This window comes from Leptosomus discolor, chromosome 7 (assembly GCF_034619465.1).
Source record: "Leptosomus discolor isolate bLepDis1 chromosome 7, bLepDis1.hap2, whole genome shotgun sequence".
Classification (NCBI taxonomy): Eukaryota; Metazoa; Chordata; class Aves; order Leptosomiformes; family Leptosomidae; genus Leptosomus; species Leptosomus discolor.
In genome coordinates this window covers 3835507-3850668 of record NC_141397.1, presented here as the reverse complement: position 1 = coordinate 3850668, position 15162 = coordinate 3835507, and the positions used below count along the sequence as shown (strand labels likewise).

The 15162-nt window shown below is 39.4% G+C and overlaps 1 protein-coding gene across 1 annotated transcript in view; it reads left to right on the top strand.

Moving 5' to 3' along the window:
- THSD7A (thrombospondin type 1 domain containing 7A) overlaps positions 1–15162 on the top strand; it is a 199314-nt gene that overhangs the window by 148344 nt on the left and 35808 nt on the right. The window contains exons 13-14 of the mRNA XM_086467984.1: positions 5636–5830; positions 9191–9454. Coding sequence (XP_086324110.1) covers positions 5636–5830; positions 9191–9454 — 459 coding nt within the window. The remainder of the gene's footprint in view (positions 1–5635; positions 5831–9190; positions 9455–15162) is intronic.

Here is a 15162-nt window from a genome sequence, read left to right as displayed (position 1 = left end):
ATTTATATCTAAAGCTAAGCACAGTAACATGATATTTAATACCTGAGCAGCAGATTCGTTGTAATTATGAACCTTGTTTGAACAAGGCAGGTAGTTGTAACAATTGTGCTGAATTTCTATGATGAATGAAAATTTGCGCTCGTTTCACTGGTAAAATGCCTTTTAACGGTGGATAAGCACGGCAGAAATGCATTATAAAATTGCAGTAGCTTAAGACTTGTAGCTGTGCTTTGTTCAAGACTCTCAAGAGGGGGTGCATCAGCAAGGGGTTTGAAACTTCTTTTTGACCCTACCTGACGAGAACAGGAAATGCAGAGAAAAGCCGTGTCTTACTGCAACAGCATTCGTGTTGTGATTATTTTCATAAGCTGTTTCTCAATTAACAAAAAGCATATTGACCAGATGTCTTGGTGAGTTCCCTGAAACCCAGGAGAGAGAGGCACAGAGTATTGGCAAATCCTAAATACCCTCCCAAAACTAGAACAAGAGAGGAAATGCTTGATAAAGCCAGGCTCCTGTTATTTGATGGGGATGTGGGCTATAAAACTCACTGGGAGAGGAACCTGCTCCAGCTAGGGTGTGCTAATACTTTGTATTTTTAAGACTGACATTATTAGCACACAGATAACTTCAAAGTAGTGGTCTGCTCACTAAGACAGATTAATGTATGAAGTTTTATATTGTGAACAACTTAAGCAAGTGTTATGTTATGCTCATATCTTAAAAAAGTCTGTGTCCGTAATCCACAGCTCCAGTGACTTCTGAAGGATCTGAGAAATACCATTCAAATCCCTTTTGAATTGTATAGGAAGACCTAGGAAACCTACTTCCTAAAAAGGCTTGTTTTGCCAGTAGCTTCTGCAGCTTTAAGTAGGGCTTGTTGGACTGCATCCCAACACTAGTGAAGAGGACATGCAGCAGATGAGAAGCTCGAGTGCCCAAACTGCAATAGCCTAATCACATCATGGTGTATATGGATGGATGCACATGGTAAGGGCTATCCCAGTGACCGAAAAGAGATTTGCAAAAGGCTGCACAGCCTGCAGTCCTTGCCACCATAAATCTTCCTCAGACTTCTGTGGGAGGAAAGGGATGAAAATAGTGAAATCTGTCAGCATGTTCTGTAATAGCGAGAGGAAGGTTATTTGTGAAATTTAAGCAGAAGCTTAAGTAACCTGGCTGTCGGAGAAAATACCGGAATAGCTGTACTTGATGTCGCTGGCCATTATTAAAGAGCTGATCCTGAGCTCTCGCTGTGCTTCGTTCGCAGGGTGTGTGTAGAGTCATTTGAAAGACAGCGGAGCGGGGGAATAGGAGGAAGCTTCCCAGGATGGCCGTGAGCACCCGCGGAGGCCTGGTGTGAGCCGCGGGGAGGCTCGGGGGGCAGAACCGGGGGTCACAAGCCCTTTCCCCTCGCTGCGGCTAAGCAGGGACCGCAGCCTTGCTCTCTGGGCATCGCTCCTGGCGGCACGGGGATTTGCTCTTGGGGGGGGTTTGTGCCCTCGTTAAAAGCACAAGAAAGGAGACAGAATCATGAACGAGTGCTGCTCCTTCATGGAGCTATAAACCGCTCTTTTAATGTCGTCAAGACTGAACAGATGAGAGTGCCCTGTTGCCCGGTTCCTGGTTTAGTCCCTGCAAAGGACGATGGGCAGCTTCGGGTTTTGTACTGAAGTAAAAATTTGGACAACGGTGCTCAAGAGCAGTATTTACCTGAGATGGTATTTTTTTTTATTGACAAGACAAGAGCCAGAATCTCCAGACAACTTTGTTCTGCAGAAACACTTTGTTATTCTCTTTGGCGTGTAAGGAGCGCTCAGGCTTGTATTTTCACAATATTGTTGGCTCGTCCTCCTGCTTAAGGTACTTGTGATAGAAGCATTTCATCGTGCAGTGTCTACTCTGCTGTGTCACACAGGAAAAAGAAAAAAAAACCATAGAAAAAATAAACATAGAAATCATAGCCTGGGCAGCATTGATAGTAGTTGTAAGGAAAGTTAGCGTGCTGAAAGAATTTTTGCCTTCCTAGAAATGAAACAGTATTTTTGTTGTTAAAAAGTACTTAATGATTGAAAAAATGGCATCACAAGTGTTTGGTAAAACAAAGGACATAGAGCACGTTCGTTTATAAAATAATTTTTAGGTGTAGGGATCACTGAGTCTCACATCTCAGTGAAATCTCGGTGAAGTGTACTGATGATGGCAAGGTTTTTATCTAAACCCACACATAACAGCGCTTGTTAAAATACAGTCTTAGTATTTTGTTATTAGACAAATATGTTAGACTGTAGTCCACTGTGGCTTGGTGGAAACAATGCTATCAGATGGTTTTAATTACATCAAAGTCCCTTGTCTAGAAAATTTAGACTGCCGTTTATTTCCCACCTTTCTTCTGGGAGATAATAATTGTTAAATACCAAAACAGTTTTGTAAGTGAATGGTTTCCATGTTAAATTCTGTTTTTCTGTTAGCCGTATTCCTGTTTTATGTTTTCACTTAACGATTACTGGGACTTAATTCAGTAGTAGAAGTACCATGCTCTTTCCACTTACCACTAATGTCTGTAATAAATACAGCGTGGTTGTGTAGGCAAAATAATTAGTCTAGCACTGCATGGTTTTATAGTAGTTGAAGGCACTTCTCTGTATAGTGAGTAGATCATTGATCTCAGTGACTTTTACAGCATATAATTAAAGAACCATGGGTTTGATCAAGGAGGGAGGGGATGAGTTTGCCCAAATTAGATTGTGAGTGGAAAAAGTAACTCCACTAAGAAGAAGAGAATTTCAGATGTCAAGTAAGAATTTACCTGGCCTAAATAATGTATTAATGGAATGTATACAGTTGTCAAAATATCTGCTTTAAGTAAGGGAAAAATACCCACTCTTCAACAGTCACAAAGAGTATAAACCTTTCAAATTGGTACTTGAATCTGTGGAATAACAATAGGAAAATTGAATATAGAGCAAATCATCCCGGTCTTGTCAACTAGAAGGAATATGAATAGTTATGAACAGGCACTGTGAAAAATAAGATTCAGGAATTGATTTAGCACGCCAAGCTGTCCTCTAATTTGTGTTGTTATTAAGGTGAAATATTTAGGTCTCAAGAATGAAGAGTTTTCCTGCTTTGATTGCTACAGTACAACTGACAGCTAATCTGGAAAAAACCAAAGTGTTAATCCTCAGGAGAGCTTCTCACCTGGGTCTGTTTGATGTAAATTAGATGCACTAATATGAGCCCGAAAAACCCAGAGTGGATATCTGCCCACAGAGTAACGTTTAATAACCAAGAAAGATGAGGGAATGAATGTTGGCTTTAGAAAAACTCAGTTTAGCTAGAAAGAGTGTTCCTCAATGGGCGATGTTTATGGCCTATCAAAGGACTAGATGGAGAGGCAGTATCTAAAATGCGTATTAAACTTTTGAAGAAGGTTATTAAAATTGGGTTAATCAGCGGGCCATCTTTTAGCCCGTGGCTAGGTATAATTTTCATTGCTAAAAATGGTGGCCTCTATCTCCCTGAGAACATAGGGAAGATAATGCAATTAGTTTTGCTGATGCATGCACATGCCAAGGTCAAACTCAAGACAGAGGATTTAGCTTTGACCTCTGTGGATTTCCACATGGTAGAACTAGTCTGAACTGTGTTTTTACCTCGGGGAAACCGATGTGTGTTATTAGCAGAGAAGAGTACCACACAAGATTCCGAAACCAAAGCCTAGGCTTGTTTTGGAAGATACTGCTTTGACTTGTGTTTTTTCAAAATACTTGTGTAATTTTGGAAACCCCATAGTAGGTACAGGGAACGCGTCCTTAAGACAGTTGTTGAATGGATTTTCAGTTTCTGGAGATTTGATTTTTCTCGTTGAATCGCTACAGTTACAGCTGAGGAAAAAAGGGTTTCCTCATGTAAACTACACCAATAATAATAGGATTTGACAGAATAATTGTATTAGTCAATGTGCAGCTGGTCGGTCCCCCAATAAGCACAACTTAATGCAGTACTGAGCCTATTACAAACAGTGCTGGCAGCCCTGCTCCAAAGGGCAGTCAAGGATCAGTGAAGATGTTTGCTTAACATCTCTGGAAAAACAACCCCCCCTCGCTTTCACAGTGTTTTACCACAGACGTGTAGCAAAAAACAACTCACTTGGGACCTTTGGACATGTTTTAGTAGGCACACAGGCTTGAAAAGGACCCTGTGGGTCATCAAGCTCAGCTTCCCAGTCATCATGAGGTAAAAATTCAGTTTAGAACTGTCAGACAAAAAAAAAGCTTTTTTTTTTTTTTTTTTTCAGAAATCACAGGTTGCTAAACCTTTACAATTACCTTACAGCAATCTAAAAAAAAAAAGTTTCCTCAACTCTTCTTCCGTTTTCCTCCAGGAGGAAATAGTCAGCCGGTTTTCTGTTTTATTTTGGAACTTTGCATTCAAACCCTCTTTTTCTCCAATAGTTGAACTTGATTATGCCATAATAGTTTGGTTAGTAAAATGTACATTTTCTTTTTCAGTTTACATGCCAATAAAACATTTATTGTCAGTACGGTCGAAGTGCCGTGCTTCAGTTATGGAGTGGAGTGTATATAAACCAAGATATTCCCTCCTGTGTGTACAGCATGATGTGTTGTGTTCAGAAGCAGTTACTGCAACAACTGGTGACCCAAAGTACTTTCGCAATCATTAGGAGACACTGCATCTACTGGGTGTTGTCAGATGCCAAGAAGCATAAATATAATCCCATTGTGTAAACGAACGACTAGAAGTTTCCAATCTTACTACTGCATAATAAGTTTTATGCTGTTTGAGGCAAGAAAATAAAGTTAGATTTACTGAGGCTTAGATTAGAATAATAAATAAGCAGCCATGTGAAAAAAAATACCACGAGAAACAATAATAGAGCATTGTTCAAGACTATAGTGATGAAGCAGCCCGATTCTTTGTAAACCCTTATGTTCCAACTGCTTCCTTTTGTGCCACATGAAGTTTTCTTAAGAAACTTTTTTTTTTTCTTATAAGTAAGAAGCTTTTATTCAGGACATGGCCACCTTGTTACTGATGCTCCACCCCTAGCAAACATGCGATGTCCTTCATCCTTTGTCCTTTTGCGAGACTAAAAATTGCCGAAGAACATTAGGCAGCAATACTGTTGTAGGTGCTTAAGTGGTATCCAGAACTCAGATATGTTTCTAAATTTTATGTCTGTCCCTTATTCCAAAATACATGCTGCTGACAAAGCTTTATAGCTTGTACAGCATTCATCTCCTTAAAAAGGTATTGAAAGTTTTGTAGTGTCTGAGTTATAGGCTGTATCTGTAGGACAAATGATAATGTGAAAAGTGGCATAACAGGTGTGGATAATGTGCTGCAACCTTTATAATATTTACACTTCTCTGTAAGATTACTTTTTTTTTTTTCTGGTAAGTCCTGATAAACAGCAATTTAAACAGAATCTCAAAAAAGGAATGTCAAATGTATTCATTCAGGGTATAATGGACTGCAAGTATTAGGTTGTTGTTCAGCTATTCTGGGCTTTCAATGTGATTTTGTGGTAGAATATTGTAGACTGACTAAATGGAATAGAGACATTCATGGAAAAAATGCTGACTTAAACTCCATCCCTTTTTGCTTCCAGCAATTACTTGTCGCAGACAAGACGGAGGACAGGCTGACATCACCGAGTGCCTTAAATACTCTGGCCCATTACCATCCTTAACACAGACGTGCCAGATTCCCTGCCAAGATGACTGTCAGTTTACGAACTGGTCAAAGTTTTCTTCCTGTAATGGGGACTGTGGAGGAGTCAGGACAAGAAAACGCTCTCTCGTTGGTAAGAGTAACCGGAAAAATAATGCATCTTTTATTAATTATTGCTACTGTTTTGATTAAAACCTGCATCGTTCTGACATTCCCTTATGACAAGCAAGCAATGTGTGTCATCGTGGCAGAAAGCAGACCCAATGTCCCTGTCATGCTCTATATGCTGTTGGTGGGACGAAAAAAATAACCTGTCAGGAGAACAAACTCCTGCCATATGCCTCAGACTCTTGATCATGGGGAAGTGGCTAGAAAGAAGATGGGAGAACATAGGAGGCCAGGGTTTCTTCTGAATGGATCGCAGAGTAAACTGCAAAGCAGACCATTTCTTTGCCTGGCAGGCAAGTCAGCATTGCCTGTAGTTCCAGGGAGGTGAAAAAATGTGAAGCAGCATAATTAACTGACAATCTGTTCCAGTCCGTGGAAATAAAATTTAAAAATCTCTACCTGCATTCTTGTGGAGCCCTGTGGTATCTTTTCACGGAAAGGGGCACAATTGATGGCTGTTTTAAAAGTTTTCATACCGTGTTTATTCCAAGCCCTGATTCTGTACCCTGCTTGTGTGCACAAAGAGGTCAGGAAGGTTGCTGCTTTATCGTTTCTCGTTTGTACAGAATTATGTCCTTGAGATTATCTGTTTGTGCTGCCTTTTAACAAACAGAAGAGACAGACCTTTGAGGTTGCACTTTTGTGAATTTTCTCTGAGTTTCAGCTTAAAATATGAAAATATTTTTTCAAAAGCTTTTAACTTTGCTTCAACTTTATAATAGACGTAGTTTTCAGGTGAATATTGGACAGTTTAGTGAATGTTGACAAGCACGTAACTCACAAACACCAACTGATTGGCTTAGTGTTGTAAAAAGCCAAAGACCTTGGGGTCTTCAACATGATGTAGGTAGTGTCAGGCACTCAGAGAAGTCTTGGGGTAGGAAATCGCTTCTCTTCACGACACTCTGAAATCACTTTCAGCCCCAAATAAGGTTAAACAAGTTAATTTCTACTAGGACAAGAAACTAGATTTGGAAAACAGATAATGAAAAGCAGAGTGGACACGGACCCTATCAGTTATTTGCATTTTCTGGATTTATGCGTCTTTTCTCAGCTAAGAGTTTAAGGAGCAGGTCTGTAATTTGTTTTGATTCCTCGGCACCCATGGTTCCGAGCGCAAATTTACCGAGCCAGCGTGGTCTAACCAGATTGAATTCTCACCGGATTGAATTGGACCTGTTTTCTTTGGCTTTGGTTTGTTTTTTTTTACACTGAACTGTAATTGAGAAAAAAAGAGAAAACTCTTGTTGAAATTCCCCTGGAGCTTCCAATAGAAAACCTTTGAATAGGAAAGGTAGTGAAAGTGGATTTATGTATTTATTTTTAATTAATGACAGACCAATCAACAATCACCTCTCCTTAACAGGTCAGCTGTTAACCCACTTCCTACTTCTGGGTTTGGCTACACCGGGATTTCCCTCTCAGATGGTCTTTTTGGTCCATTTTTAATTACAGCTGAGCGCTTCTCGGCCCCTCGCTGTAGATCATCACTTTTCATAAGCTTTGGTTTGCCTCTTTTGAACTTAGCTGCAGTCTTGAATGCCAGATTTATGATTAAGCCAGTCCTTGCCCTGGCTGAATGTTTGCTCTCCAGGTTCTTTGTGTTCTCCGTTCTTCCATTACCTTCATCCAGCAGCTCAGATCACCACATACATTGCTTAATTTGCTGCCGTATTTCTTGACACAGCTAAGAACTCCCTTACTTTGTGTCCCTTGAAACCTCTTGAGGTTATATGTAACAGAATAAAAAGTTTTTCCAGTGGTGTCCAACCCCTTGCCACAAACTTTTCCTTGTTCCACGTGATGGACACCCTTCCACTTTGAAACATTTATTTTCTTCAACTTCTTTTTACTCTGTTTTTTTTTTTTATTTCTTCTGCGTGAAATGAAGAGGAAGAAAACCACGCTCTGCTTCTAAATTATAGCTGAAACCTCAAGAGTGGGACTTGGCCTCTGTCACAGCACTATTCGCCGATTAGTCTGTATTGTCTGTGGTGGAGGAAAGCTAGCTAAGGGGGGTGCCGATTAGCAGCCTCAGAAAGAACGTGATAGGATCCAAACCCTGTCCCCTGCTCCATCCCCCTGTAAATCAGAAGACGTGTGGACAATGAATAATTCATGAACTTCAAGAAGGCTCACTGTGTCTTATAACTCCACTGAACTTTATGCCAGGTTTGCTTCCATAAAGGAAAAAAAACCCCTGACTAACATTTTTTCTTTATTATTTTTGAAGCAAAGCGAGAAAGAACAGATCATCTTACCGCACTATTAACACTTTGAGATACTTCCCTGTCCTGAGTTGAGTTACCCCTTCGAACTTGCTGAGATATGTGCTGTGGTGATTTCTCTGTGGTGATGGGTTACCCAGGCCAATGCGTAAAGCTGACTTGGAGTGAATTCATAATTATTTATGTTGAAAATGAGGAGGAGAAGTGTATTTTTGGTATGAAGTTGTAACTTCATACTAAAAGATAAACTTTTCTTCAGGTCCCTTTCTATTTTTCCTAAATGAAGGCAGTAGTAATTACAAGCACTAAGGGTGGTGCAAAGTTGTGTCCAGCGCCTTGTTTTGAATAGCGAGGAAAATACTGCAGAATATCAATTTACAGTAGTATCTAAGTAACAAGCATTTTTTAAACTACTTTTGCAAAGACTTCTCCATTCAGGTATATGAGCTGTCTAGTATGGACAGGAGAACTGAGCGAACTTTACCAAAGTGAAGATTAAGAATAGCTTTAATGGGAAGGGGAAGGCGAGTGGATGGCTGTGCTCCAGTTGGGGAAGGAAAAACGAGAATAGCTTTGAAAAGAAACAAATTCATGGAAGGAGCTTATTCTGTTAGAGGGGAAGAATGGTGGTTATTAACAAATGTATGGTAACAGGTGATGAAATGAAAGGATTTTGACATTTTGAAAGGAGGTACTACTGTTACAGGGGTGCATGCTGCTTCCTTGTGTGATTTCCTTAAACTGGAGAAAGTTTTATCCAGAGACAAGTTTTTTTATTGGACTGCACTGCTGATGAAATAGGAGGAAAGGGGTAATTTGTTTAGTTGCTAACTTTTTCAAACTGTACTCCCCAAGCACTTTTATCCAAAGTAAGTATAAATATGTGGCTTTGTTTTAAAAGATGTTGCCTTTGTGCAAACTGTGGGCATCCATTACTTTAGAAATTCAAGTCATTAGCCTAAATGAATAAAGATTAATGTAACTACATTGGGGCGTATGTATTTGATTGCAATTACTTGTTACAGAAGTCTAAATGACATTTTGGGGGAGATGTAAACTGATACAAGCTTTCTAAAATAATTATCTCTTCTTTCTAGGAAAAAGTAAGAAAAGGGATAAATGCAAAAATTCTCAGCTGTATCCTCTGATCGAGAATCAGTTTTGTCCGTGTGACAAGTACAGCGCTCAGCCTGTGGGAAACTGGTCGGACTGTATCTTACCAGAGGGTAAGCTGGAAGTATTGCTGGGAATGAAGGTACAAGGAGACGTTAAGGAGTGTGGACAAGGCTATCGTTACCAGGCCATGGCATGCTATGACCAAAACAATCGGCTTGTGGAAACATCACGATGCAACAGTCACGGTATTTAGAAACTTCTTTTCTTTCATCTGTTTACTTATTTGCTTTATTTCATTTAATGTAATACGCGTACAAGTAGAATTAGCAGAATAATATTTGTTGCTTAGGCTGTGTTTTATCCCAAGATACCTTCAAACCCAGCACACATTTTTGCTGACTCACAAAACAGTGAACTTAATTTTTACTGATTACTACAGTGCAATATTTGAAAGTCAAATCATAGTAAATTACTAGCTGGGTAGTTTAATAGATAAAATAAAATCTTGTCGTTTTTCCTGATAACTCTACCCACAGATTTGAGAATAAAGCCATTGAGAGGGGTCAGATCCTCAAAAATAAACAGGGACAGCACAGGACCATTCTGGAAAGGCTGAAATTATTTCCACAGATTCTTTAGATAGCTTTAATCTCCTTCAGTAGCCTTATCTCTACTGTTTGCTCTTCAGCACCCTAACAGGCATGCATTGGCCTGAGTTCAGCAGCACACAACACTTTCTCTGTGTAATTGTCATGTGTAAGACAAGGATGTGTAAAGACTTTGTATTCACGTTGCTCCTGGAGGGAGCAGTGTTCCTTCTTCAAGTGGATGCATCTATAGTGTTAGGATAAAAAACAGCGCTTTCTGATTTTCAGCGAGTCAGAAATGTGCTAATTTACATCACTGGAGTTTTTGTGTTCGTTCGGTTTTCCTGCTTGCAGTGCAAAATTTTATCTGAGCTCTTGGTGTGAAAAGCTGGATGTTAGTCTCAGTGCCATTAAAGGGTCAATGTAAGTTTAATTTGTATGTGCATTGTACTTTCTAATTCAAATTAAGATAACAGAAATGTCTTTTATTTACATGGATAAAGTTAAAATAGCTAATCAAAGACATTAAATGACTTTAAGGGGATTTTAATTAGCACTATTAATTCCTGTTTAGAGCTATGATAAATTAGAAACTGAATGTATCAAGCCAAGCTGTAACCTATCTTTGTGGTTCGATGGAAAACTGAGCATTGAGCTTTATAACTCAAAGCAAAGCTGGAAGATAATTTTGTGAAGAATTTTCTCCCATGTCTATTTTTATTCAAGATCATCTTTTGCTGTAGTTAACTCGTACTGAAAGATAAGTTTGTATAAACAAAGTCATTCGGGGCAGGAAATCTCTGTTTCTACTCTGAGAATGTTCTTTAATGTTGTTCCCAGCTCTTTGCTCTGGGTTGAGCTCTGCAAGGATTTAGTTTTGTTCTTTTGAGCAGTCTGAAGGGGCCATGCCCCACTTGATTAGCCTGACCAGGACCACTTGCCATCTTTGTAGTACGAAAAGATGCAGCTTTTAGACGTTGGCTGCCTCTAATGACCAGCAGTCGTGTGAGCCCAGGTCTTCATGGGCTGGGTAGTTGTCCTGAGGGAACTGGAAAGCTCCTCAGAATGCTGAAAAAGAGTCGTGGAACAATCTGAACTGTTCAGAAGACACCCTTATAAAATATAGAACTGAAAGTTTTTCTTATTTCTATGTTGATTTGGTTTTAAACTTTAACTGTATGTGACACTATGTTAGAAATTTGTATTCTTGCGGCATTAAGTCCAGAGTGATCTTTGAGAAGTGGAAAATTATAAAAGAACTTAAGTCCATGGGAAACCAGGGGGACTGATGGCCTACTGCCAGTCAGTTTTCGTTGACTTGAAGCATGGGGTCTGTCAGGTTTTGTGTCAACAGCCAAGGGAAGACACAAGGGAAGAAGCTGTCATCAAAGAGTAAACTGTAGGTGTTGTATGCAATAGGTAATGGGCTGCAAAAAGAGGTGGGAACTCTTTCTTTGTGTAGAATGAGAGGAATGTAGCTGCTTTCAAGCCCTGGCATTTCAAGAACCAGAGAGATATGAGACAAATAAAAAGTGGAAAAAAAAAAAGGGATGTTCTCAACCATCTTTGATTACCTTCTTATAACTCTTCTTGATAGCAATTCCTGGTCTACTGGATTTTATCAGTGAATGTTGCCTACACTCGCAGTGACCACGATGAATAATAATCCAGCAGAAAAGCTACTAAAGGTGTATCGTTATTATACCTACTATAGCCAGGGCTACCATTTACGTGCTAGTAACACTAGAGGCTCCAGAGACAGCCTTCCCAAAACATGATGTAGCACTGCTTTGTTTTGGTTGTTCTTTTTACAGTCCCATCCCATTTTTCTCGTGGAAGATTTGAAGTATTTTTTTAGCTCTCTTTGGAAATATTTGTGAGTTATTACTGTATTTATTGTAGGTTGGGAAGCCTGAACCCGTTGTTTTTTGGGATTGGTCAATGGTGTAGTGCATGGGCAGATGAAGCTTGGAATTGCTGTTGAACTAATCCTGCGTTCCTTGTGCTTCCTAAAATTGTTTGGCAGGAATTTCAGGTGCACAGGGAGTGAGGTATCTAACCTGACTTTTATGGTAAGGTGTTAAACTGATGCTAAGGAATATGTCGCTAAAATTACGGTTTGCTTTCCAGTAGCTCTTCTAGAACAAAAATCTATTATTGATGGGTATTGGGCATACACATAGCACCGATTATTTCTAGGGCTTGCCTAATTTATTGCCTGCCTTCAGCATTTTTCCAGGTTAGCATACTTTTGCAGATACAAGGGGGCTAGAGCAAATGATATAGCTATTTCAATCAAATTTCGGTATATGTTTGCTGCCTTTTCTGAATATCTGCTTTGTATTCATGGATTATGTTCTCGTGATTTGTTTTATTTTTCTCAACACATATAAACTGCTGTTTTGCCAGTTAAATCTTATTTTATATCTTGCCAGTATTTATGTTGTTTTCCTTGTTATTTCCATGCCCTTGGTGTATGACAGTTCTTCAGTTTGGCATCATCTCTAGATTTCAGTGTGCTGTTTGTGTTTTTTTTTTTTGAAGAACAAACATAAAAGCTATTTTATGCCAGATCAACAAGGGACTTCTGTGGTATCACAATAGTTACCCCACCTGCTAGCAAATAAAAGTGCCTTGTAGCTTCCCATCAATCTGCTTTTAGTTTTTCAAGCTAAACTTGACAGGACTCATAATTCAAGCCAGCTTGGGCTATTTTTGTAAATTCTAACAGAGTTGCTTGTTTCCCTATGGAAACGATAACACTGAATTTTTCACTAATTTTGGAACTGGTCCAAAGAAGAAGTCACGTTTGTCTGCTATGTTATCTGCTTTATTCAGAAATCTGCTTTACTATTAGTTCCTATGAGTCTGTCATTTCTTTTTCAAGAAGTATAGTATGTAATCCCAGTTTTTGTGGGATTTGGCAAATTATCTTGAATTAGGAGAGAAATCAAGACTGTTATTTAAGGGAAGACATTTCCTGTGCAGTGTCCAATTTTCACTTGAACTTTTGTTATGTCCTGATGCTATGAAATCATGAGGTGGGAAATGGGGATAATTGTACTTCTTCCTCTGTGACAACATGCTCTAAATCTGACAAGAGGGACAAACTACGCCCACGCTGATGTTATTAATATATTGTGGGATATGTTGTGTGATATACTAAAACGCCGCAAGAAACTCAAATTGCGAGACTGTCAAAAGTTTTATGTAAATACTGCCATGAAAATTTATGAGGCCACAAACGGGTCAGTATTGCAAGTCATGCTGGTCTGAGTGGGAGGACTCAGAAGAGAGACCTGCTCTGCAGTGCCAGAGAAGTCATACGCTGCTTGTTCCGTGAGATGTTGTGTGCTTGTAACCACAACTCAGTTGGCTGACTCGGAAGAGGAAAGGTAAAGAGGAGCAGAAAAAGAAGCACCTCAGAGCTCTTTTTACTGCTTGACACGTCTTATTTTCGAAAGGTTTGAGAAGAGTTAGCTAGCGGTTTCACAGACACCAAGGAGCTCAAGGAAGGGAGGGACGCAAGGCAGGCCTTAAATTAGCAGCCCTGCCAGAGGATTCTTGTGGTACTCTTTGAAATTTTGGGTGCAGTTATGAAGTCCTAATTACAATGAAGTTTCTCAAAAAAAACAGGAGTGACCATGACAAAAAAGGAAAAGACAAAATACAGTTAAATAAATCCGTTGTTACTAGTAGGTGAGAACACTGGAGGAGCAGAGGGCAGAGTCCTTCTGAAGAGGGTCCTTAGCTTTCTGTAGCTTAATGGTTGCTTCAAAAGAAATCCTGAACTAACAGCTGAAAATAAACCTAAATTCCATCTGCAGTGGTATTTTTTGGTCTATTTTTTCTTATTTTCTTTTTTATCTGTGGAGTTTTTTGGGGTTATATATGCCTAATATTTCTGTTTTTATTTTGAGAACATTTGATTCAAATTTGAGCTAAATTTATTGTTGGAAGAGTTAACACCATTCAGCAACCTTTTGAACTACTTTGCCGCTGGTATTTTTCACCCACAGCAGTTCTGTGCAGCGTGGCAGGAGCTAACGGCTGACAGTTGTCAGCAGATGTGGTAGTGTCAGCTAAAAGTGGTAACTGAGCTGTTGTTTACCTGTTTTCCTTAATGGAAGACATATAAATTGCCCTTTCTCTGGTTCCTGCTTTGTTTCAGTACTACATAGGTAATTTTACTGGAGAAATACAAAAATGTATAGTTCGCTGGATAATCAACTGTGAGAGGTTTGCGGGTTTTTTTCGATTAGAAAAGCAGCACTTGTTTTTCCTAGCTTTATCCGTGTCATCACCAACATACTAGAGCTCTGTGGGTAATGACATGTGTCTGCCAACAATCCGTTTCAGTATATTTGTGAAAAATCGAAAGAGAGTCTCTTCATGGTCCCTCTAGACCGTACCTTGGAATGTTCACCACAAAAAGTCAAAAGCAGGCCACTGTCATGCTTATGCACTACACTGTTTGCTCTTCAATATTTAGTTTTCCTCCATCATATAGCAATTATGAATCATGACCCACATAAGCTGAGCGGTGGTTGTGTTTGTGTGCATGTAGTGAAGGCAAACATAGTAGCATGGCAGACAGATGCAGCGTTTTTATATAGGTCGTATTACCCTCCTTAATTCATGTCAGTTTACTGTTAAGACCTTAGGCACAGTCAACCAGTCCAGGATAGTTTGTCTGCTGCCTTATTAGTGTGAGATTATTTCCCCCTTTAGCATTAATTAAATGAGATGCATCGATTTGTGCTGACTCTACAAAGCCCTCCATGGCTACGAGGCTTATGCGGAGGATTAGAGAGGAATATCTGCGTATCAGTGAATACTTTTACAGCAGCTGCTAGGAGTATCAATGTGAATCGAGGAATTTTGTATTTAATTGCTTATGTGTGCGATAGTAAAGTCTTGTATGTTGTAACAGAGTCTACAGGGTCCAAGACATCAGTTACAACTTGCTGTATCCACTTGTGTTAGGATATTTTAAAATCTTTATTGTTTTGCTTTCAATATTCTCACCTGAAGCAATGCAAATTTAGCAACAAAAAATAGCAGAGTGTTAAAATTTAGTTGAGGCTTTCTGTTGAATGTTTATGCTGAAATAAATGTATTTCCCATAGGAGATTCTAATCTAGTATGGTAGTAGGCTTACGTTCCCAAATTGTTATATTAGGATACTTTGCTGTTTCATAGCTTGTATCTTTTCTAAGATTTTTCTTTTAATATATACAAGATGCCGTATTTGTCCTGCTGTGTGTTCTCTAGGAACGTGCTACCTGTCACCCTGCGCCTGAAATACTACCTTAGGCCTCTGCATTATGGTGCCGCTGTATCTGCCCTGTCAGTGGGACATCAGT